Here is a 27,532-nt window from a genome sequence, read left to right on the forward strand (position 1 = left end):
AGAACAGACAGGGGTTATTAAAATGCTTACTTAAATTTTTAAATTGATTCCTTTTCCACCTTTTTTGGTGAGAAGCCGTTGATCGAATAAGAAAGATTTGTTCGTGTTTTTTTTTCGTGCTTCAAATTATTGTTGGACAAAATGACTTCCCCTCTTTACAGGTTGATTTTTTATTGATTTTAACAAAATATAACGGCATGTTTTAAAATAAAACGGGTTAAAGATTGTGGGTTCTGGTCCGTGTTCCCTTCGTTAATCAAAAATTATCTAAATCTTTTTTTTTTTTTTTTATGTATTGAAATAAAATATGAAAGAAAAAGATGATTCTTTTTTTCTTTAATAAATATCTTCTCCATATGATTTTTTTAAATTTGTTTTTTCAGTGTTCCATCGAAATATCTGATATAGTCAGAACTTGAATAACGCGTCGCATCGTAACACTTTTCACCCCAACCTCTCCCCATATTTGTTTGGAATTGATTGCTGTGCAACCCGAAGATTAGCCAACATCTCAGCCAAGGATTTTCACATCTATTTTATGTAGATTATTTGTTACTTTACTTTAATGTACCTTTACGCATGGGAAAAAAAAATTTTTTTTTTCTTATCGATTGATGAAAAATCTTTTCTTTGTAATATAACTATAAACAAATAAATTATATTATATAATATGTTTTACATTAGTGTTCTATGAGTTAATATAAAAGGAGCTTTGTAAAAAGAAACATAAATTTCAAACCCCGAAATTTTTTTTCATTTTTTCGGGAACGATTCTGTAATTATTGTAATTATTGTAATTATTGTAATTATTTATTTATTTTTTATTTAAAATATTATCTTTTTGAGTATATACACACTTATTGTAAAATAATAACACGTTAATGACGAGCTTTCCTGAGGATTATTTCTACCTTAAGGTAGGTTCAACGAGCCTTGTATTGGACGTTGAACGTGCTACCACTTTCTTTGGATTTGGTGGTTCAAGCGTAAAGGAAGGTTCAAAAACTGTTATCGCTTCGCAAAAAAGTGAAGCAGAAAATGATGCTGCCTATCAACTTTGGAGACACGAAAATGGTTATCTTGTTAATAAACAAACCAATTTATATTTAGAAGTTGATAATGGTAAGTATTTTAAAATCGTTATAAAAAAATTTTAATGACGTATCGTGTTTGCAAAAAGCGAAATGTGTATTATATAATCATGTCCAAATATAGTATAATTCTGGATTTTCTTTTAAATATCCAGTAAATTCTCCTATTTGTAATACAGAATCACGTGAATTTAATATTTATTTTAATTTTATTCTATAGGAAAACCTGGTAACCGTATTGTCCTTCATCATCAAAAACCTGGTTCTAATGGTTCTAATCAACGATGGGCTTTGACCAAGGAAGGATACATTTCTTTAAAAAGCCATCCTAAATACGTTATCGATGTGAAAGGTGGTAATGCAAAAGAAGGATCACATGTTGTGCTCTCTGATAGCGGCTCAAAAAGTTTTATAAAGTCTAACTCTGCCAAATGGGAAATTGTCTCTTTAAGCAAGAAACGTCGTAGTATGTATTTAAATTAATTTTTCTACACATGATTAGGTTATATAATATTAGATCCAGAAAATCATTAATTTCTCTTTTCTTTTTACCTTCTTAAGATGAAGGAGCGATTGGTATTATTAGATTGGAATTAGTAGAAGCTAAAGGTCTTAAAAGTGTTGATTCATTCTTTGCTGGTGGTAAGTATCTATTTCTTTAAACCGTTCATTAATTCTTGATTATTTGAAAATTATTCACAAAAAAATTTCAAAATTTAAGGAAAATCTGATCCTTACGTTCGAGTTTTTCACGAGGGTGGTCAAGACATTATTGCTCAGACTAAATTCATTGACAATAATTTGGATCCCGTTTGGAATGAAGTTCATTACTTGCCAGTAAATAATATTGGGGATAAATTCATCTTGGACGTGATGGATTTTAATGCTTTTACTAAAGACAAACCGCTTGGTCATTGTACTTTCGAAGTTACTAAAGAACTTGTTAAAGAAGTTTCACCTAATGTATTTGAAGGAACACCGAATGGCATTGATAAGTGAGTATGAACGCTAATATTATTAGTTTTTCTTTAATTAATTGAAAGCTAACAGGTTTTTTTTTTTAATTAATATTTAGATGGGCCAATCTTTCAATTCAAGGAAAACTTCATTACAAAGCAAAATTTTCCCCTTTAACTTTAAGTTCTTTACCAAAACCAACACCAGATTTCCTCGCTAATCTTAAGGAAAAACCCTTTGATAAATCAACACTTTATGTCCTTATTACATTGCAAGCACCAAATGGTAGCTTCCCTCCTTCTGACACATTAGCAAACTTGTTCGGTTATTCTAGTACGAATGAACTGTTTGAATTGTATAAAAATCATGTTCATGATGATAGAGTCGTAAATAATACCAATAAGACAATTTGGACCACTAGTATGGTAAGTCTTGTCACTATGTAGTTTATGTATCAAAAAAAAAAAAAATTATTATTATTTTTAATCACATTATTATGTTTATTATTTATAGGTATTATGGTTTTTGAGATATTTATTAAAAGAACATAGAAGTGAATGGGGAGGAATTTATGAACGTTCAGAACGATATATCACTAAAGAGTTAGGTGGTGATTTAGAAATTGAAGAAATTGTAATCGCAGGTGGAAGAAAAGCCGTACGGGAGAGATTTGAAATTAAAGTTGTTGATGGTAAGTAATTCACATTTGCTAATTGTATTAGAGAGTTTTATATGTACATATTAAAAATATATTTACCTATTTATTCTAAATTATTAGATAAACAAATTATTACCCGAGAAAATGTCAAAACTCATGATGTCACTCGTATAATTAGACATCAAACTAGCACTGGTGCATTCCAAGCTAGTGATGAACTTGCGAAATTAATGTCATTTAATAGTTCAGGGCAACTTCGTACAGCACTTACTCGACATATTAACTCTCAATCTAAAAGTGCTAAAATCACGAATTATGAAACCCAAGTGTGGGTTACTATACTCGTATTATACTACTTCCGTCTTGTTGGAGTAGATCATAAAACAGAATGGGAGGAATCTTATTTAAGGGCTTACAAATGGTTATGGGTACAATTCAAAGGGAAAGAAAAAATTGAACAAGAAGCCTTTAAAATCATTGAATCATTTGTTAAAGAACGATATAGTGTTAAAGAAGATGTCATGCAATTAGACGAACAATTTATCAAACATATTGCTGATAAGATTGATTTCATTAAAAAGGGTGGAGTCTCAGTTAGTAGAGGTATTTCTGGTAAGAATTATAATTTTATTTTAACTAAATTATTATTTAATATTTAAAGGTATTAATTATTTAATTATTTCATTTTATTTTATCAAATTAGCCAAAAAACTTCATGGTGTTGCGCGAATTCATATTGTCAGTGCCAAAAATCTCATGAAAGCAGACTCATGGTTTGGTGGTGGTGCCTCAGATCCATATGTAAAAATTATTGGCTTATCCAGCGGCGAAGTTTATGGTGAAACTCGTGTCGTATACAACAACATTAATCCTGAGTGGAATCAAGTTTTTTATATTCCAATTTATGACCTTAATGATAAAATCAAGATTCAAATTTATGATTATAATGCTTTCTTTAAGCATGTAACTTTGGGATCTTACGTTCTTGATCTTAAAGACTTTGTTAAAGTTTTAAGCAATGGAGCCGTTACAGGAAAAAAATTAGATACTACATGCGAACTAAGACCTAATAAAGGAAAACTTCATTTTATTGCCGACTTCCATTCCTATTCTGAACAAGATTATACAACGACTATTATCTCTAAATCTACAATCACCATCCAACATTTGTATATTTTGATAACTTATCAGCGTCCAGATGGTGGATTTGAATTAAATGACAGATTAGCAAAATTATTAAATTTTGATACCAAGGAGGAATTGGTAAAATCATTTACCGCTTATATAGAAAGAGAAAATGATGATAGAGTAAAAGCTCTTCATATCGATACTTGGGGTACCGCATTACTTACAGGTAATTTTATCACTACTTCATATTAACGCATATTTTTGTAGTTGTTTTTTTCCCCCATATTTTAAATTAAATTTATATTTTCTTATCCCTTTTCATATAGCATTCCTTAAAACTCTATTATGGGAACATAGACAAGAATGGATGACAACTTATACAAAAGCCGAAACTTACTTAAGTGAAATTGTTACGGACATTGAAACCGAGGAACGGCTATATACTTTGGCCAACAGATTTGTCATCGAACGTTTCAAATTCACTGAATGGGAAAGTGAAGAACAAAAGAAGAGTCTCGGTATTATTGGTATGTTTATAATTTTTTTCACACTTTGTCACTTTGTTTAAAAAAAAGAAAATTTGATTTTAATTTTAAAATTATTTATTATTTAAAATAATATTTGACAGTTCAATCAAAGAAAATTATCATTACTCGCCGTAACGTTACCATACGTCATGTACGTCGTTTCTTGAGCTATCAAAAAGAATCGGGTTGTTTTGAACTTGACAATCACTTGGCTGAAACTCTTGGATTCAGTTCAGCCGAAGAAGCAAAGAAAAGCTTGGAAACTCATTTCTCATCAAATTCAAAAGTTTCAAAACTTGATGTCAACTTACAAAGTTCGGCTATAATGATTTGGTATATAAGATACGTATTGGTCGATTTCAGAGGAGAATGGGTTGATAAATATCAAACAACATCAAAATGGATTACTGAGCAGGTAAAAGATAAACAAACCGAAGAAGAACTCCTTGAAGCCGCAAGAAGCTTTGTCAGAAAGAGATTCGATGTTGATGATGAGGCATTGAAAGAAGATGAAACCTTCGAAACTACTTTGGCTCTTACCCCAGAAAATATTCCTTCAGAAATAAAAAGGCAAATCGAAGAAGATGAAATAAAGAATGAGAATGATGCTATTGTAACAGATCAAGTCATCGGACTTCTTAAAATTAAAATCAAAGGTGCCCGAAATCTTCCAAAGTCAAGTTCATGGTTTACTTCTTCAAAACCAGATCCTTATATTAAAATTCTTGATGCTTCTGGTCAAGAAATTGTTCGAACTCGTACTATTTCTGAAACGATTGAGCCAAAATGGGAAGAAGTTCATTATGTTTCAATTCATGGTACTGGAGAAAGCATTACCTTCGAGATTATGGATGAAAATTTATTTGTAGCTGATAAACCTCTTGGTACTTATATTTTTGAAACCGCCAAAATTGTTAAAAAATCTGAAGATGGTTTCTACACTACTAGTGAAACTGTAAGAGAATGGTTCCCTCTTATTATTAATAAAAAACCTAGTGGTGAATTAGATATGGAAGTCCAATTCGTTTCTACTCAATATAGCTGGAAAGAGAGTTTCATTTTCAGCAAAGATACTCTTACTATTGAACATATTTATATTATTCTAAGTTGGAGAAATTCTAGAGGTTACTTCGAATTTTCTGATGATGTATCTCATTTCTTTAACTTTAAATCTCAGGAAGAATTAAAGAGTGACTTCTTGAAACTCACCACTGAATCCACTGAATTGCAAAGTTTAAGTGAATCTGCTCTTAGTACTGCATTAGTAATCACATATTTAAAAATTTTATGTTGGAAATATCGTGTAGAATGGAATAAAGTTTCAGCAAACAGTGAAGAATGGCTAAGTTCAGAAGTCAATAATATTGAACTTGAAGACAAATTATATGAAATTTGTGAAAAATTCATTATTGAGAAATTCAATGTTAAAGATTTTGAGGAAGAACAAAAAATTGTTTTGATTTCAAGTAAAGTTTCTATTTCTATTTCTATTTTTTTGTTTTTTTTTTGTTTTTAATTTTTATGCGATATTATATTAATATGTTTCGAATAATATTAAAATTTTTATTAGCTCATAAACGTTTCATCCTTACACGTAAAATGGTTACTATTCGTATCGTTCGTCGTATTCTTGCCTATCAAACTCAAGATGGTAACATTCCTCTTAATAACAAGACTGCTGAACTACTTGGATTCGAAAATGCTGAAGATCTTAAAAAAGAACTTCAAACTTACTTTAAGAGTGAAAACGTTAAGAAAGTTGAACATTTATGGGCTAGTGCTTGTATAATTTGGTACCTACGTTATGTAGCATTAGATTATCGTAATGATTGGCTTGAATCCTTTGAAAAAACTTCCGAATATTTAAGAGTTCAATGCAATGATTCGAAATTAGAACAAGAAGTTTTAGATTGTGCTAAAGAATTTATACACAAACGATATCAAGTTGATAATGAATCTGTTGAAGAAGATAATAAATTTGCTGTGACTTTGAGTAGAAAGAAGGAAATGATTGCAAAGGAAAAAGAAGAAGAAGCGATAAATGAAGGTTTGTATATATATATATATAATATTATTAACAAAATTATTTTGCAAGAATAAGTGTTAATAATTTAATTTTATTTTATTGTTTTTTAGCCAAGGTTAAAAGAAAACCATCACTTCTTGTAAAACCAGTCGTTACTGTTGAAACAGTCAAGAAATACATTAAGTATCAAAATAAAGAAGGGAAATTTACCTTTAACGATGATATTGCCAAACAGTTGACATTTGAGAATAGCGAATCCCTCAAAACTTCTATTAATAAACACTTTGGTTCTAAGCTTACTTCAAAACTTGATTTGGATATTTTAACTACAGCTATATCAATTTATTATCTTCGCTTAGAAGGCTCTGAACATCGTTCTGAATGGTCAACTACTTATGAAACCTCATGCAAATGGTTAAAACAACAAATTAAAGATAAAGAAGTTGAGAGTGAGTTACTTAAAAGTGCAAGATCATATGTCATTATTACTTATAATGTAGATAATGAAACAATTGATAAAGACTCTAAAGAATTTCCAGGTTCGTGAAATATTTTAATTTGTAATTTTCGTGTTTATTTTATTTACTTGAGATTAATTTGTATTTATTATTATGCGAAAAGCTATTCCTATTCCTGATGAAAGTGCAGCAGCACCAGATAAAGGAAAATCTGTTGATAAAGGTCAACATGCAGAAACTAAAAGTAGGGAGATAGGGGTAGAAGCTAAAAAACAAGATGCAGTTATTACTCAAAGCGAAAGCCAACGTAAAGCAATTCTCGACGTTCAATCATCTACTACAGTTGAAAAGACTCAATCAATCATTTCTTATCAACAAGGAGATGGATGCTATAAATTGAGTGATATAGTTTCCAAGAAACTCGAAACTTCTGAAGAAACTTTAACCGAATCAATTCGTACTAGTACTACTAATGAGACCATTCGAAAATTAAAACCTGAAGTTCTTTCAACCGTTTTGACGATCAGTTATTTACAAACTTTTGCTAATCAACATGAATCCCACTGGAAAGTACAAAACGAAAAAGCAAGAAAATATCTTATTAAGGAAGTAGGTGAAGACAAAGTAGAAGAAATTTTGGCCGCAAGCAAGAAAATAGTAGTAGAAAGAGCAACAAATAAAGTTATTCGTAAACAACAACGTTCTGCTTTCGCTACAATCCAATCATCGACTACCCTTGAAAAGACCAAATCCATTTTATCTTCATTTAAAACGGATCATTTTGAATGGAATCCAACTATTTCGAAGAAACTTGATATTTCTTCTGATAAATTGGTCTCTACTTGTGAGTCATATGCTAAAACTGAAGAACTTAAACAAACAATTAAACAAAATCCTACAGTTTGGCAAACTGCTATTCAGCTTCATTACCTTGAACTTACAGCTCCTCATCATGAAAAACATTGGAGAGGTCAATATGATACCGCAAGAAAATATATTAAAAGTCAGATCAAGAATGAAAAATTAGAAAAAGAATTGTGGGAAGCTTCTTATAAGTTATGTGCTGAAAAAGCTACACAAAAGGTTATAGTCAAAAAGAGACGTGTAGCTTTATTACATCTTCAATCAAAGACTACAGTCGAAACAACAAAGATCATATGTTCAAAACAAAAACCCGAAGGTTCCATTGAAATAAGTGAAGAAATTACTAGAAATTCCGGTATCTCATCTGATTCTATCCTTAAAACTGTAGAAACTCATGCTACCACTGAAAGTTTGAAAAAAGTAACGAATGTGGATGTCTGGAAGACGGCAATTTCATTATCTTACCTTGAAACCTATGGTACCGCTCACGAATCAACTTGGAAAGTTCATTATGATAAGGCCAGAAAATTTATAAAAGAAAAAGTCAAAGATGAAAAATTAGAAGCAGAAATATTAAAAGCAAGTAAAGAATTAGTAATTCAAAAGTCTACTACAAATGTTATTCGCAAGCAAGCCAAAAAGGAAAAGAGAATAACTTTATCTTATCTCGATAAGAAGACTTCACCTTCAACAGTAATTAGTATTGTATCAAAACAAAAACAAGATGGTTCACTTGAATTGGGCACGGACCTTAAGAAGCAACTTGATGTTTCTTCTTCCGAATCTCTTGTTACATCAATCGAATCAATTGGAGTTAGCGAAAAACTCAAGAAAGTTATCAACTCCAAAGATACAAAATTAGTTGAATCAGCCCTAACAATTAGCTATTTACAAAATGCTGCTTCTTCCCAAGAGCGAAACTGGCGTGATAAATATGATAAGGCTATATCATATATTCGTAAAGAAGTAAACGATGAAAAATTGGAAAAAGAACTCTTAAACGTTTGTAGGAAATATATTGTACAAAAGAGCGTTACAGAAGTAGTCCGAAAGAAACAATTAAAGGAAAAACGAATTGCCTTAACTGCTGCTCAGTCAAAAACCACTGTAGAAACTACTAAGAAAATTGTTTCAGCTCAAAAATCAGATGGTTCATTCGAATTGAATGAACAAATAAGTAAACAACTGGATATCTCTTCACCAGAAACTTTATTAAATACTTGTCATACCGTTACAACAAACGAACGCGTCAAGACAATCAAAGATAGTTCAGTTTGGACAACTGCAATTACACGTAAGAAAATTCTTATAATATTTTAATATATATATTCAATTTAAATACTCATCTATTTATTCTTTTCATTTATTAAGTTATTTATTTACAATATAACGCTTCATCTCACGAATCAACTTGGAAGGAACAATATGACCGTGCCAGAAAGTATCTCAAAGAAAAAGTTAATGATGATGAGTTGGAAAAGGAGATCTTAAGAACAACCAAAACAATAGTTGTAGAAAAAACCAGTAATAAGGTTATAAAAGAACAAAAGAAGGAAGAGAAGCGAGCTGCATTGTCCGCTATTCAGTCAAAGACTGATGTTAAAACCATAACATCACAACAACAAAATGACGGATCATTCGCGCTTAATGATGACATCAAAAAACAAATTGACATTTCTTCCAATGAAACTCTTACCAATTCTGTGTTGACTTATACCACAAATGAATCTGTGAAGAAATATGTTAAAGACGTAAAATATAATAAAGCTATCACAACTGCGATTACTATTTCTTACTTAAAAGTCTATGCGTCTAATAATGAGTCAACATGGTCTGAGCAATACAAAAAAGCTAGAAAATATCTTAAAGAACAAATCAACGATGATGCTCTTGAAGAAGAAATTATAAAAACTTGTTCGAAATTAGTTGTTGATAAATCTACAAAGAAAATCACCGAAAAGAAGAAGAAAGCTGAAAAACGTGTAGCACTTTCTGAAGTTCGGAAAGTTGGTTCCGTTGAAAAAGCAGAAAAAGTTATCTCTAATCAAAAGAGTGATGGATCGATTGAATTAAGTGATACTACTCGCAAAGACCTGAATATCAGCAACGAAACTTTGAAGCTCACTGTCAATACTTTAACTAAAAACGAAAAATTAAAAAATGCACCAGTTGAAGTTTGGAATACTGCGATAAGCTTAAATTATTTGAAAATTAACTCTGATGAACTCGGAGGAGCGTGGAAAGATAAATATGAAAAAGCAAGAAACTATCTCAAAACTCAACTCGGAGGTGACGAAAATGCTGAAAAGGAAATCTTGAAAGTGACAAATAAAATTGTAGTAGAAAAGGTCGTACTTAAACAAACCGAAGTTGAAAAACAAAAAGCTTTAGCAGCCATCCAATCTAAAACCACTGAAAAAACAATCAAGACTGTTGTTTCAACTCAACAACAAGATGGATCTTTTGAATTGAGCGACGTGGTCTGCAAGGATCTTGACGTCTCTTCAGAAACTCTTATCACGACAATGAAAAATTACGTATCAAGTGAAAAATTGAAGAAGATTAATGATAAAAAATTATTTTATACTGTTATCACTCTAGCTTACCTACAAACTACATCGTCTTCTCAAGATAGCCAATGGAAAGATAAGTATGAGAAGGCTAGAAAATATGTTAAAGAAGCAATTAAGGATGATGATTTAGAAGAAGAAATTTTGCAATCATCACAAAAATTTGTTACTGAAGCTTCCACAAATGTTGTCCGCAAACAAGCTAAACAAGAAAAGAAGACAGAGAAAACTGCGGCATTGATCACTCTTAAATCAAAGACCACTCCCGAAACAACCAGAAAGATCGTAGAAAACCAAAAACCCGATGGTTCTATTAAATTAGACAAAACGATTTCCGAGAAAATTAACATCTCTTCTGATAACATACAATCCTCAGTTCAAACTTATGGTGTTAGCGATAAATTAAAATCAGTCCCACAGAAGGTATGGGAAACGGCCTTGTCACTCCGCTACTTAACCATTACCTCTCAATCTCAAGATCAACATAAAGAACAATCTGAAAAAGCCGAGAAGTACCTTATTGAGGAACTCAAAGATAAAGAATTAGTGGAAGAGTTATTAACTACGTCAGAAAAAATTATTGTAGAAAAAAGTGTTGAAAAGGATAAGAAAGAAACTGTCGCTACTATTCAGAACTCTACCACAACCGAAAAAGTAAAGGAGATAGTATCACTTCAAAAAGAAGATGGATCTTTAGAAGTCACTGACACCGTTTCTAAGGGGCTTGATACTGAGTCAACTGATACATTAGTATCTTATTTTAAATCTTATTTCAATAATAAAGGAACGAAAGTACCAGAGAACAAAAAAGTAATAGATACTGCTATAACTTTATCCTTCCTCAGAAAAACATCATCTACCGATAAATCCCCAGAATTAAAAGCAAAAATTGAAAAAGCAGAGACATATTTAAAAACTGAGCTAGGAAGTGAAGAAGAAATTAAAGAAATATTAGAAACAACCGATACAATTGTTGTTGAACACGCAACGAAAAAAGCAACTAAAGAGAAAGCAGATCAAGTTGTTGTCGAAAAAGTTCAGAAAACTATAACTGAAGAAGAGATCACAGAAGTCATTGAAACTCAAGATAACGAAGGTTCATACGAAAAAATATCCAACAAGATTACCGAAAAACTGGGAGTAATCACACCTGAAAATATTTCATCCTCCGTCCGTATCACTGATGAACGTGTCAAAAAATTTGATACCAAAGTATGGAATACATTTATAACAATTGCTTATTGCAATAAAGTATTAGGAAAACAACAATCAACTCAAAATGAAAAAGCCCGCGCTTGGTTGCATGAACAAATCAAGGATGAAAAATTAGAAAAAGAAGTTTTAGAATCTTGTGAAAAATATGTTATTAAAACAGTCTCTGAAAAAACAATCAAAGTATCTACTGAAGAAAAAAGAGAACAAAAGAAAGAAAAGAAAGGTTGGGGATTAGGTGGAATTGGCTCGTATTTTGGTAGTGCAGTTAAATACACAACCGATACCGTACAACATACCGCTGATACTGTATCTTCTACACTTTTTAATCTTAAATCAACAACCACTCCTGAAACAACCAAGAAGATCGTAGAAAACCAAAAACCCGATGGGTCTATTAAATTAGACAAAACCGTATCCGATCAAATTAACATCTCTTCTGATAATATACAATCCTCAATTCAAACTTATGGTGTTAGCGATAAATTAAAATCAGTCCCAAAGAACGTATGGGAAACAGCCTTGTCACTCCGCTACTTAACTATTACCTCTCAATCTCAAGATCAACATAAAGAACAATCTGAAAAAGCCAAAAAGTACCTTATTGAGGAACTCAAAGATGAAAAATTAGTAGAAGAGATATTAACAACGTCGGAAAAGATTATTGTTGATCAAAGTGTCAAAAAAGGGAAGGAAGATGCCGTTTCCACTATCAAAAAATCTACCACAACCGAAAAAGCAACAGAAATAGTATCATCTCAAAAGGAAGATGGATCCTTAGAACTTACTGACACCGTTTCTAAGGCGCTTGATGTTGAATCTAATGAATCATTAGTTTCATCTATTAAAACTTATTTCATCGGTAAAGGAACGAAAGCACCGGAGAACAAAAAAGTAATAGATACTGCTATAACCTTATCCTTCCTCAGAAATACATCATCCACCGATAGCTCACCAGAATTAAAAGAAAAAGTTGCAAAAGCAGAAAAATATTTGAAGATTGAGTTAGGAAGTGAAGAAAAAATTAAAGAATTATTAGAAAAAACCGATACAGTTGTTGTTGATCATGCAGCCAAGAAAGTAATCAAAGAAAAAGCTGAACAAACGATAGTCCAAGAAATTCAAGAAACTGTAACTGAAGAAGAGAGTATAGAAGTTATTGGAACTCAAAATAAAGAAGGTTCATATGAAAAAATATCCGACAAAATCACTGAAAAACTTGGAGAAATCACAACCGAAAATATTTCATCCTCCGTCCGTATTACTGATGAACGTGTCAAAAAATTTGATACCAAAGTATGGAACACATTTATAACAATTGCTTACTGCAACAAAGTGTTAGGAAAACACAAATCAAAATGGACAGATCAAAATGATAAAGCCCGCGCTTGGTTGCATGAACAAATCAAGGATGAAAAATTAGAAAAAGAAGTTTTAGAATCTTGTGAAAAAATAGTAGCTGAAAAAGCTTCTAATAAAAAGAAAGAATCTTCCTGGCCTTCTTTGTCTACTTCTTTGACTGGTTGGGGATCTAGCTGGGGTAAATATATTACCGATACAGCTAAATACACAACCGATACCGTACAACATACCGCTGACACTGTATCTTCTACACTTGTCAATCTTAAATCAACAACCACTCCTGAAACAACCAAAAAGATCGTAGAAAACCAAAAACCCGATGGTTCTATTAAATTAGACAAAACCGTCTCTGACCAAATCAACATCTCTTCTGATAACATACAATCCTCAATTCAAACTTATGGTGTTAGTGACAAATTAAAATCAGTCCCAAAGAACGTATGGGAAACAGCCTTGTCACTCCGCTACTTAACCATTACCTCTCAATCTCAAGATCAACATAAAGATCAATCTGACAAAGCCAAAAAGTACCTTATTGAGGAACTCAAAGATGAAAAATTAGTAGAAGAGATATTAACAACGTCGGAAAAGATTATTGTTGATCAAAGTGTCAAAAAAGGAAAGGAAGATGCCGTTTCCACTATCAAAAAATCTACCACAACCGAAAAAGCAAAAGAAATAGTATCATCTCAAAAAGAAGATGGATCCTTAGAACTCCCTGACACCGTTTCTAAGGCGCTTGATGTTGAATCTAATGAATCATTAGTTTCATCTATTAAAACTTATTTCATCGGTAAAGGAACGAAAGCACCGGAGAACAAAAAAGTAATAGATACTGCTATAACCTTATCCTTCCTCAGAAATACATCATCCACCGATAGTTCACCAGAATTAAAAGAAAAAGTTGCAAAAGCAGAAAAATATTTGAAGACTGAGTTAGGAAGTGAAGAAAAAATTAAAGAATTATTAGAAAAAACCGATACAGTTGTTGTCGATCATGCAGCCAAGAAAGTAATCAAAGAAAAAGCTGAACAAACAATTGTCCAAGAAATTCAAGAAACTGTAACTGAAGAAGAGATCACAAAAGTCATTGAAATTCAAAATAAAGAAGGTTCATATGAAAAAATATCCGACCAGATTACCGAAAAACTTGGAGAAATCACAACCGAAAATATTTCATCCTCCGTCCGTATTACTGATGAACGTGTCAAAAAATTTGATACCAAAGTATGGAACACATTTATAACAATAGCTTACTGCAACAAAGTGTTAGGAAAACACAAATCAAAATGGACAGATCAAAATGATAAAGCCCGCGCTTGGTTGCATGAACAAATCAAGGATGAAAAATTAGAAAAAGAAGTTTTAGAATCTTGTGAAAAAATAGTAGCTGAAAAAGCTTCTAATAAAAAGAAAGAATCTTCCTGGCCTTCTTTGTCTACTTCTTTGACTGGTTGGGGATCTAGCTGGGGTAAATATATTACCGATACAGCTAAATACACAACCGATACCGTACAGCATACCGCTGATACTGTATCTTCTACACTTTTTAATCTTAAATCAACAACCACTCCTGAAACAACCCAGAAGATCGTAGAAAACCAAAAACCCGATGGTTCTATTAAATTAGACAAAACCGTATCCGATCAAATTAACATCTCTTCTGATAACATACAATCCTCAATTCAAACTTATGGTGTTAGCGATAAATTAAAATCAGTCCCAAAGAACGTATGGGAAACAGCCTTGTCACTCCGCTACTTAACCATTACCTCTCAATCTCAAGATCAACATAAAGAACAATCTGACAAAGCCAAAAAGTACCTTATTGAGGAACTCAAAGATGAAAAATTAGTAGAAGAGATATTAACAACGTCGGAAAAGATTATTGTTGATCAAAGTGTCAAAAAAGGAAAGGAAGATGCCGTTTCCACTATCAAAAGCTCTACCACAACCGAAAAAGCAAAAGAAATAGTATCATCTCAAAAGGAAGATGGATCCTTAGAACTTACTGACACCGTTTCTAAGGCGCTTGATGTTGAATCTAATGAATCATTAGTTTCATCTATTAAAACTTATTTCATCGGTAAAGGAACGAAAGCACCGGAGAACAAAAAAGTAATAGATACTGCTATAACCTTATCCTTCCTCAGAAATACATCATCCACCGATAGTTCACCAGAATTAAAAGAAAAAGTTGCAAAAGCAGAAAAATATTTGAAGACTGAGTTAGGAAGTGAAGAAAAAATTAAAGAATTATTAGAAAAAACCGATACAGTTGTTGTTGATCATGCAGCCAAGAAAGTAATCAAAGAAAAAGCTGAACAAACAATTGTCCAAGAAATTCAAAAAACTGTAACTGAAGAAGAGATCACAAAAGTCATTGAAATTCAAAATAAAGAAGGTTCATATGAAAAAATATCCGACCAGATTACCGAAAAACTTGGAGAAATCACAACCGAAAATATTTCATCCTCCGTCCGTATTACTGATGAACGTGTTAAAAAATTTGATACCAAAATATGGAATACATTTATAACAATTGCTTATTGCAACAAAGTATTAGGAAAACAACAATCAACTCAAAATGAAAAAGCCCGCGCTTGGTTGCATACTCAAATCAAGGATGAAAAATTAATAAAAGAAGTTTTAGAATCCTGTGAGAAAATAGTAGTTGAGAAAGCTTCTAATAAAAAGAAAGAATCTTCCTGGCCTTCTTTGTCTACTTCTTTGACTAGTTGGGGATCTGGCTGGGGTAAATATATTACCGATACAGCTAAATACACAACCGATACCGTACAGCATACCGCTGATACTGTATCTTCTACACTTTTTAATCTTAAATCAACAACCACTCCTGAAACAACCAAGAAGATCGTAGAAAACCAAAAACCCGATGGTTCTATTAAATTAGACAAAACCGTTTCCGATCAAATCAACATCTCTTCTGATAACATACAATCCTCAATTCAAACTTATGGTGTTAGCGATAAATTAAAATCAGTCCCAAAGAACGTATGGGAAACAGCCTTGTCACTCCGCTACTTAACCATTACCTCTCAATCTCAAGATCAACATAAAGAACAATCTGAAAAAGCCAAAAAGTACCTTATTGAGGAACTCAAAGATGAAAAATTAGTAGAAGAGATATTAACAACGTCGGAAAAGATTATTGTTGATCAAAGTGTCAAAAAAGGGAAGGAAGATGCCGTTTCCACTATCAAAAAATCTACTACAACCGAAAAAGCAACAGAAATAGTATCATCTCAAAAAGAAGATGGATCCTTAGAACTCCCTGACACCGTTTCTAAGGCGCTTGATGTTGAATCTAATGAATCATTAGTTTCATCTATTAAAACTTATTTCATCGGTAAAGGAACGAAAGCACCGGAGAACAAAAAAGTAATAGATACTGCTATAACCTTATCCTTCCTCAGAAATACATCATCCACCGATAGTTCACCAGAATTAAAAGAAAAAGTTGCAAAAGCAGAAAAATATTTAAAGACTGAGTTAGGAAGTGAAGAAAAAATTAAAGAATTATTAGAAAAAACCGATACAGTTGTTGTTGATCATGCAGCCAAGAAAGTAATCAAAGAAAAAGCTGAACAAACAATTGTCCAAGAAATTCAAGAAACTGTAACTGAAGAAGAGATCACAAAAGTCATTGAAATTCAAAATAAAGAAGGTTCATATGAAAAAATATCCGACCAGATTACCGAAAAACTTGGAGAAATCACAACCGAAAATATTTCATCCTCCGTCCGTATTACTGATGAACGTGTCAAAAAATTTGATACCAAAGTATGGAACACATTTATAACAATAGCTTACTGCAACAAAGTGTTAGGAAAACACAAATCAAAATGGACAGATCAAAATGATAAAGCCCGCGCTTGGTTGCATGAACAAATCAAGGATGAAAAATTAGAAAAAGAAATTTTAGAATCTTGTGAAAAAATAGTAGCTGAAAAAGCTTCTAATAAAAAGAAAGAATCTTCCTGGCCTTCTTTGTCTACTTCTTTGACTGGTTGGGGATCTAGCTGGGGTAAATATATTACCGATACAGCTAAATACACAACCGATACCGTACAACATACCGCTGATACTGTATCTTCTACACTTTTTAATCTTAAATCAACAACCACTCCTGAAACAACCAAAAAGATCGTAGAAAACCAAAAACCCGATGGTTCTATTAAATTAGACAAAACCGTATCCGATCAAATCAACATCTCTTCTGATAACATACAATCCTCAATTCAAACTTATGGTGTTAGCGATAAATTAAAATCAGTCCCAAAGAACGTATGGGAAACAGCCTTGTCACTCCGCTACTTAACCATTACCTCTCAATCTCAAGATCAACATAAAGATCAATCTGACAAAGCCAAAAAGTACCTTATTGAGGAACTCAAAGATGAAAAATTAGTAGAAGAGATATTAACAACGTCGGAAAAGATTATTGTTGATCAAAGTGTCAAAAAAGGAAAGGAAGATGCCGTTTCCACTATCAAAAGCTCTACCACTACCGAAAAAGCAAAAGAAATAGTATCTTCTCAAAAGGAAGATGGATCCTTAGAACTCCCTGACACCGTTTCTAAGGCACTTGATGTTGAATCTAATGAATCATTAGTTTCATCTATTAAAACTTATTTCATCGGTAAAGGAACGAAAGCACCAGAGAACAAAAAAGTAATAGATACTGCTATAACCTTATCCTTCCTCAGAAATACATCATCCACCGATAGTTCACCAGAATTAAAAGAAAAAGTTGCAAAAGCAGAAAAATATTTGAAGACTGAGTTAGGAAGTGAAGAAAAAATTAAAGAATTATTAGAAAAAACCGATACAGTTGTTGTTGATCATGCAGCCAAGAAAGTAATCAAAGAAAAAGCTGAACAAACAATTGTCCAAGAAATTCAAAAAACTGTAACTGAAGAAGAGATCACAAAAGTCATTGAAATTCAAAATAAAGAAGGTTCATATGAAAAAATATCCGACCAGATTACCGAAAAACTTGGAGAAATCACAACTGAAAATATTTCATCAACCGTCCGTATTACTGATGAACGTGTTAAAAAATTTGATACCAAAATATGGAATACATTTATAACAATTGCTTATTGCAACAAAGTATTAGGAAAACAACAATCAACTCAAAATGAAAAGGCCCGCGCTTGGTTGCATACTCAAATCAAGGATGAAAAATTAATAAAAGAAGTTTTAGAATCTTGTGAGAAAATAGTAGTTGAGAAAGCTTCTAATAAAAAGAAAGAATCTTCCTGGCCTTCTTTGTCTACTTCTTTGACTAGTTGGGGATCTAGCTGGGGTAAATATATTACCGATACAGCTAAATACACAACCGATACCGTACAACATACCGCTGACACTGTATCTTCTACACTTGTCAATCTTAAATCAACAACCACTCCTGAAACAACCAAAAAGATCGTAGAAAACCAAAAACCCGATGGTTCTATTAAATTAGACAAAACCGTCTCCGACCAAATCAACATCTCTTCTGATAACATACAATCCTCAATTCAAACTTATGGTGTTAGTGACAAATTAAAATCAGTCCCAAAGAACGTATGGGAAACAGCCTTGTCACTCCGCTACTTAACCATTACCTCTCAATCTCAAGATCAACATAAAGATCAATCTGACAAAGCCAAGAAGTACCTTATTGAGGAACTCAAAGATGAAAAATTAGTAGAAGAGATATTAACAACGTCGGAAAAGATTATTGTTGATCAAAGTGTCAAAAAAGGAAAGGAAGATGCCGTTTCCACTATCAAAAAATCTACCACAACCGAAAAAGCAACAGAAATAGTATCATCTCAAAAGGAAGATGGATCCTTAGAACTCCCTGACACCGTTTCTAAGGCCCTTGATGTTGAATCTAATGAATCATTAGTTTCATCTATTAAAACTTATTTCATCGGTAAAGGAACGAAAGCACCAGAGAACAAAAAAGTAATAGATACTGCTATAACCTTATCCTTCCTCAGAAATACATCATCCACCGATAGTTCACCAGAATTAAAAGAAAAAGTTGCAAAAGCAGAAAAATATTTAAAAACTGAGTTAGGAAGTGAAGAAAAAATTAAAGAATTATTAGAAAAAACCGATACAGTTGTTGTTGATCATGCAGCCAAGAAAGTAATCAAAGAAAAAGCTGAACAAACAATTGTCAAAGAAATTCAAAAAACTGTAACTGAAGAAGAGATCACAAAAGTCATTGAAATTCAAAATAAAGAAGGTTCATATGAAAAAATATCCGACCAGATTACCGAAAAACTTGGAGAAATCACAACTGAAAATATTTCATCCTCCGTCCGTATTACTGATGAACGTGTTAAAAAATTTGATACCAAAATATGGAATACATTTATAACAATTGCTTATTGCAACAAAGTATTAGGAAAACAACAATCAACTCAAAATGAAAAAGCCCGCGCTTGGTTGCATACTCAAATCAAGGATGAAAAATTAATAAAAGAAGTTTTAGAATCCTGTGAGAAAATAGTAGTTGAGAAAGCTTCTAATAAAAAGAAAGAATCTTCCTGGCCTTCTTTGTCTACTTCTTTGACTAGTTGGGGATCTGGCTGGGGTAAATATATTACCGATACAGCTAAATACACAACCGATACCGTACAACATACCGCTGACACTGTATCTTCTACACTTGTCAATCTTAAATCAACAACCACTCCTGAAACAACCAAAAAGATCGTAGAAAACCAAAAACCCGATGGTTCTATTAAATTAGACAAAACCGTCTCCGACCAAATCAACATCTCTTCTGATAACATACAATCCTCAATTCAAACTTATGGTGTTAGTGACAAATTAAAATCAGTCCCAAAGAACGTATGGGAAACAGCCTTGTCACTCCGCTACTTAACCATTACCTCTCAATCTCAAGATCAACATAAAGATCAATCTGACAAAGCCAAGAAGTACCTTATTGAGGAACTCAAAGATGAAAAATTAGTAGAAGAGATATTAACAACGTCGGAAAAGATTATTGTTGATCAAAGTGTCAAAAAAGGAAAGGAAGATGCCGTTTCCACTATCAAAAAATCTACCACAACCGAAAAAGCAACAGAAATAGTATCATCTCAAAAAGAAGATGGATCCTTAGAACTCCCTGACACCGTTTCTAAGGCGCTTGATGTTGAATCTAATGAATCATTAGTTTCATCTATTAAAACTTATTTCATCGGTAAAGGAACGAAAGCACCAGAGAACAAAAAAGTAATAGATACAGCTATAACCTTATCCTTCCTCAGAAATACATCATCTACCGATAGTTCACCAGAATTAAAAGAAAAAGTTGCAAAAGCAGAAAAATATTTGAAGACTGAGTTAGGAAGTGAAGAAAAAATTAAAGAATTATTAGAAAAAACCGATACAGTTGTTGTTGATCATGCAGCCAAGAAAGTAATCAAAGAAAAAGCTGAACAAACGATAGTCCAAGAAATTCAAGAAACTGTAACTGAAGAAGAGAGTATAGAAGTTATTGGAACTCAAAATAAAGAAGGTTCATATGAAAAAATATCCGACAAAATCACTGAAAAACTTGGAGAAATCACAACCGAAAATGTTTCATCCTCCATCCGTATTACTGATGAACGTGTCAAAAAATTTGATACCAAAGTATGGAACACATTTATAACAATAGCTTACTGCAACAAAGTGTTAGGAAAACACAAATCAAAATGGACAGATCAAAATGATAAAGCCCGCGCTTGGTTGCATGAACAAATCAAGGATGAAAAATTAGAAAAAGAAATTTTAGAATCTTGTGAAAAAATAGTAGCTGAAAAAGCTTCTAATAAAAAGAAAGAATCTTCCTGGCCTTCTTTGTCTACTTCTTTAACTAGTTGGGGATCTAGCTGGGGTAAATATATTACCGATACAGCTAAATACACAACCGATACCGTACAACATACCGCTGACACTGTATCTTCTACACTTGTCAATCTTAAATCAACAACCACTCCTGAAACAACCAAAAAGATCGTAGAAAACCAAAAACCCGATGGTTCTATTAAATTAGACAAAACCGTATCCGACCAAATCAACATCTCTTCTGATAACATACAATCCTCAATTCAAACTTATGGTGTTAGCGATAAATTAAAATCAGTCCCAAAGAACGTATGGGAAACAGCCTTGTCACTCCGCTACTTAACCATTACCTCTCAATCTCAAGATCAACATAAAGATCAATCTGATAAAGCCAAGAAGTACCTTATTGAGGAACTCAAAGATGAAAAATTAGTAGAAGAGATATTAACAACGTCGGAAAAGATTATTGTTGATCAAAGTGTCAAAAAAGGAAAGGAAGATGCCGTTTCCACTATCAAAAGCTCTACCACTACCGAAAAAGCAAAAGAAATAGTATCTTCTCAAAAGGAAGATGGATCCTTAGAACTCCCTGACACCGTTTCTAAGGCGCTTGATGTTGAATCTAATGAATCATTAGTTTCATCTATTAAAACTTATTTCATCGATAAAGGAACGAAAGCACCAGAAGACAAAAAATTACTTGATACAGCTATAACCTTATCCTTCCTCAGAAATACATCATCCACCGATAGTTCACCAGAATTAAAAGAAAAAGTTGCAAAAGCAGAAAAATATTTAAAAACTGAGTTAGGAAGTGAAGAAAAAATTAAAGAATTATTAGAAAAAACCGATACAGTTGTTGTCGATCATGCAGCCAAGAAAGTAATCAAAGAAAAAGCGGATCAATCGGTTGTCCAAGAAATTCAAGAAACTGTAACTGAAGAAGAGATCACAAAAGTCATTGAAATTCAAAATAAAGAAGGTTCATATGAAAAAATACCTGACAAAGTTACCGAAAAACTTGGAGAAATCACAACTGAAAATATTTCATCATCCGTACGTATCACTGATGAACGTGTCAAAAAATTTGATACCAAAGTATGGAATACATTTATAACAATAGCTTACTGCAACAAAGTGTTAGGAAAACACAAATCAAAATGGACAGATCAAAATGAAAAAGCCCGCGCTTGGTTGCATGAACAAATCAAGGATGAAAAATTAGAAAAAGAAATTTTAGAATCTTGTGAAAAAATAGTAGTCGAAAAAGTTTCCAATAAGAAAAAAGAATCATCACCTTGGTTTAATTTGTTACCCACCTGGGGTAGTAGTGATACCACAAAACAAACAACAATAAAGAAAATCGAATCCATTCCTGTAGCTCCTACCACTAGTACAACAAAATCCCCAGAAAAACCTAAAGAAACTACCACTAGTACAACAAAATCCCCAGAAAAACCTAAAGAAACTACCACTAGTACAACAAAATCCCCAGAAAAACCTAAAGAAACTACCACTAGTACAACAAAATCCCCAGAAAAACCTAAAGAAAGCGCGGTTAGTAAATTGGCTGAAAAGTTTTCCGGTACTCCTAGTACTGGTTCTCCTAGTACTGCAAGTCCTGCAACACATCATCCCAAGACAGATACTAGAGAAGTTCAAAAAGATCAACCCAAAAAAGATCAGCCTACTCCTGCCAAACCTGAAACTGAATCAAAAACGAAACCTGGATGGTTTGATAATATTTCTACAAGTGTTGTAAAATTAAGCAAAGATATTGAAGACGCAATCACCTGGGGCGAGAAAGATGATGATGATCATGATCATGAAAAAGTCGATGCTCTTGATACAGTTAAAACGTCATCTACGACCAAAGAAGTTATCCAGTATGTAGTATCAAAACAAAATGACGATGGTTCTATTGAGGCTGGCGAAACCGTTTGTAAACAATTAGATGCACCTTCTAAAGAAACAATAGTGACTACTGTTCAACAATATATCACCAATGAAAAACTCAAAAACGCAAAACCTATCTGGATTACTACGGCCGTAAACATTGCATACCTCAAAAATTTAGCGGATCAGCATGAAGGTGAATGGAAAGAAAAATATGAGATAGCTCATCAATATCTAACTAAAGAAATTGGAAATCCTAAAGAGGTGGATGAATTAATAGACGCTTCTAGCAAATACGTTGTAAAACAATCGACTCAAAAAGTTATTAAAGATAAAAAGAAAGCAGCTGTTCTTGCTATACGATCATCAACCCCAAAAGAAACCGTCAATGATGCGATATCATCTCAGAAAAATGATGGATCTTTTGAAATAAGCAAGACGATCACCAAAGAACTTAATGATACTTCCCCTGAGGATTTAGTCAAGAAAGCACAATCCTATGTTAAAAGCGATAAAATTCAACCTAAAAATTCCGATTCTATCTTTAAAACAGCACTCATGCTCGGATATCTACGTACAGCCACGACAGATACGGATAATCCTTCAAGCGCCGTATCAGAAAAATATAAGAAAGCCAGGGATTACCTTAGCTCTCAAATTGGAGATAAACAACTAGAGGAAGACATCATAAAAGCATCAAGCAAAGTAGTAATTGACAAAAGTTCAGAAAAGGTAGCAGAAGCATCTAAGAAAGAAGCTTTAAAAGAAATACAAATTACCCCTGAAATCACTAAAACTATTGTTTCAACACAAAAAACTGATGGTTCCTTTGAAGTTAGCAAGGAAATTACCGATAAGCTCAATTCTACCTCTCCTGAATCTCTAGTGACCTCTGTAATAACTTATACCAAAAATGATAAACTCAAAAATGTTAAACCTTCAGTTTGGCAAACCGTTATATCAATGTAAGTACACACTAACCAACCTTATATAAACACATTTTTTTCTTCTTCTATTCTAACTTATTTTTTCACATTTTATTTTAGGCAATATTTGAAAAATACAGCTAGTCAACACGAAAATGATTGGAAAGACAAGTACAATAAAGCTGAAGAATATGTTCGATCTCAGCTCGGAGATGATAATTTAGTAAAAGAACTTTTGGTAACTTCGAACAAATATGTCATTGATCGTGTAACACGTGATATAGTTAAGGAAAAAGAAGAAAGAACTCTTCAAGTCAGAAAAAGTATATTTGATGAAGATACAAAGAACACAACAATTTCCGTTTTGAAAGGAGAATACAACGTTGATGATGTTCGTTCAATTTGCTCATCTCAGAAAAATGATGGTTCAATTACTCTCCATAAATCAATCAAAAACCAATTTAATGTCTCCAGTACTAATCGGTTAATTACGAATGTGAAAAGTTACATTAGTAACCAACATTTAAGATCATATGATGATTCGGTCTTTGAAACTGCGCTCACGATTTATATTTTAAGATATGTTCTTGTTGAACACAAAGGTGAAACTCAAGCTGCCTATGAACGCGCTAGCTCTTGGTTGATTAAACAACTTAATAACAATAAAGAATTAGAAAAGGAATTATTTAGCGCATGTGAACAATATGTGATCGAAGAAGGCTCCAGAAAAATTGAACATGTAACTGTAGAAGAAATAGAAAAGGTCAAACTTGAAGTTTCCGAAGACACTCGCCAAACTGTGCTTAAATATCTTCAAGAACGTTCCATCCTTGATGACGCTCACGCAATTCGCACATCTCAAAATGACGATGGCTCTTTCACCTTACATTCATCAATTCTTGAACAATTTAAAATTTCATCAATTGACGAATTTGTTAAAGGAATTACTCGTTATGTTGGCACCAAAAATCTAAAGAATTGTGATAAATCAATCTGGCAAACTTTATTTATTATTACATATTTCAAATATGTTTTAGTTGATTACGAAAGTGAATGGCGTAACATTTGTGAAAAAGCAAATAAATGGGTAGCCAGTAAAAAACTTAGTAAAGAAGAGTTGGAAGAATTAGACTCTGCCTGCGACCAGTATCTGATTGAAAAAGCTGTAGAGGCTTATAATAATCAAACCATAAATGTTCAAGTTACTAAGCTTGATGTAGATGAAACAACAAAAACTACCATATATAATGGACTTAGATCTGATGCTAAAGTTGACCATGCTCTTTCTTTATGCAAATCCCAACATAACAATGGATCTTTCACTCTTCACAAAATAATTTCCGAACAACTCAAGATTTCTTCACCCGAAGAAGCTGTCGAAACTCTTAAATCTTATGTTGGTAGTTTACGTTTGAGACGTCTTGATAAGAGTCTTTGGATATCTGCATTTATTGTCACCTATTTCAAAATTGTTTTGGTTGAATACGAATCCGAGTGGCGTAAAGCCTGTGATCGTGCAAGTTCCTGGATCAGCGAACAAGTCCATAATTCTGATTTGGAAAAAGAATTATATTCAGCCTGTGAACAATATTTGATTCAACAAGGTTGCGAATTTCTCAATAGCAAAAATACTACCATTGTTACAGAAGTTTTAAATAAACCTTCTCAATCTGTTATTTATGGATCTGACGGTCGTGCTGTAACACAAAAAGATTCTTATCTTAACTCCGAATTGATTGTAGCAGGAGCAGCAGCCAGAGCAAAATGTAAAGTCAAACTTGAAAGCACTCAAAATAAGACCTTGGAAGATGTATCAAAAGCTACTGAACTGGCACTCAAATATACCGAAGATGAAGTTAATAGATTATTTGACAATAATGTTACTCATGGTAATAAAGATGATGTCTTAAATCGAGCTAAAAGAGCCACTAAATTTTTGATGGACGAATATTACAAACCAGGTGGAGATTGTTGTTAAAGATTCATAATATTATATTAGTATTATTTATTAGTATATATTAAATATATAGTTTAAAAATATAGTCTTTTTATCTTGTAGCTATTTTATTTTATTTTATTTTTATCAAAAGAATTTGTTATATTTATTATTTATTAAATAAAATTTATTGATTTTGACCTTATAAATTTTTATACTTTTTCGAAGTGAAAAAAAAAAATACGCGTAATAAATGAATTTTGACGTTAAAATAATGACTTTTAAATTTTGACTGATATTTTTTTTTTTTGAAAATATATTATTGAAAGTCGAAATTTTATTAATCGATTTGATCTTACCAATCAAATTCATTTCTTTTTGATACAGCTGCGGATTAAGAACATTATGTGATTGTATTCCACAAATTTTATTAAAATTATCCGCCAATCTATCAGAATATACTATAAAAGCTCCTTTAAACAAGGATTAAAAAATATACACAAATTTTAATACACTATTGGTATAAAATTTCGATCAAATAAAATCCAACCAAATATGATCGCTCAAATTGCAGTTACAAATTGCTCGAAATTTTAACGGGAGAACTTCTTGGCTGCATCCTCTAATAATTCTCACCGTTATAAATTGATCAAAATGTGAATTAATTATGTTTAATTCAAAGGAATAATAACAAGGAAAATTGAATTCCTAGTATCCAAGGGGAGTACAAAAGTATAAAAGCACAAAATAATAAGATTTCACCAATTATCATAACACCAACAGCCATGAATAAATGACGGAGATACTTTCGTAAAATTAAGCAGCTCTCAAAATATCCTAAGTAAAGAATCAATTATGTACTACAATTTTTAAATTGAAAGAAAAAAAAAAATGATGATCGTGATTTATTTCGATAAATTACTATTAGATCACAAAAATCGGGCGCATTGTAACAGTGATTAGAAATTTGTATTTTCTTTTATATTATTGTAACTCTTGTCAAACATCAAAAGAAAAGGCGAAATATTTTTCTAAAAATATTTAATAAAATTATAAATAACTATATTTATATATATATTGCCTTTAATTTCTTTTTACTAAAACACAACATTTAACAGAATTCTTTACAAGAAATTCCCCTTTCTTTCCTCCCCCTATTTTTCAACGATCATATTCGTCATTTTAGCTGATAATTGGTTTATTTCAAATAAAGTTCATTTTTATGCTTGTTTCATTTGAGGGGGGGTTTTTTTTTTGACGTATATAAAGAATAAATAATCGGATTGTAAATAAATAATTATAGTGTATTCCAAATATCACAAACAATGAAGCAAGCAGTCATAAAGCATTAAAAAGAATCACAACAGATATAACTAAATTTTATACGACGGGGAGAAACTCCATTGATATATATCGAAAATTTTTTTGAAGATCCAATCCAAAAAAGGAAAAAAACTCGAAACGAATAATTTTTGTTTCAATGTTTAAAATGTTTAAGTTACATGACCACAATATTAAAAAAAAAAAAAGTTATTATACAATAATATTATATCAATATTATATCATATTATTTTTTTATTCTTTTTGTTTTTTAGATATTAATAATCAATAAAAATAAAAAAATGGGGAAATCAAATAAATAAATAAAATAAAATAACAAATATTCGGAGGTTTACAAAAGTTAAAAATTTTTTATTTTTATAACTTGAAATGACGATGTTCTTTGTGTATCTAGCGAACGCTTTGCGTTAATCAAATGAAAGAAAAGTAATAAATTAATCCGCTAATTAAATTTAAATTTATATGAGGAAAAATTTTCACAAATTTTTCACAAAATGATGATAAAATTCTTTCTGTAATACTTATTAAGTATTAACCGACTTGTAATTAGAATTATTAAGTGGTCAAACGCATTAATTGTTTACAACTATCTATTTATTATTTAATAGTTATTACGGACAATTTTTTTTTTTTTGTTAATTTCCTTTAAAGAGGAACTGAGGAAGGATTATTTAAAAAATAAATCCCCATATTCGTTACAAAAAAAAAACATTAAAAAAA

General features: G+C 31.8%; 1 protein-coding gene across 1 annotated transcript; it reads left to right on the top strand.

Annotated features, from left to right (window-relative positions):
- Nucleotides 1-881: 881 nt before the first annotated feature.
- Nucleotides 882-25,716, top strand: OCT59_011149 (uncharacterized protein; the record flags this gene model as incomplete). Its single annotated transcript, XM_066136322.1, has 15 exons — nt 882-1,122; nt 1,312-1,557; nt 1,653-1,733; nt 1,813-2,086; nt 2,167-2,473; nt 2,562-2,739; nt 2,827-3,318; nt 3,410-4,060; nt 4,161-4,361; nt 4,463-5,827; nt 5,932-6,408; nt 6,498-6,926; nt 7,009-9,003; nt 9,081-23,574; nt 23,656-25,716. 15 exons carry the CDS (start codon nt 882-884, stop codon nt 25,511-25,513), a joined length of 23,289 nt encoding a protein of 7,762 aa, XP_066000955.1. The 3' UTR covers nt 25,514-25,716.
- Nucleotides 25,717-27,532: the final 1,816 nt, after the last annotated feature.

The sequence above is a fragment of the Rhizophagus irregularis genome, chromosome 19 (assembly GCF_026210795.1).
Source record: "Rhizophagus irregularis chromosome 19, complete sequence".
In the NCBI taxonomy this organism is placed as follows: Eukaryota; Fungi; Glomeromycota; class Glomeromycetes; order Glomerales; family Glomeraceae; genus Rhizophagus; species Rhizophagus irregularis.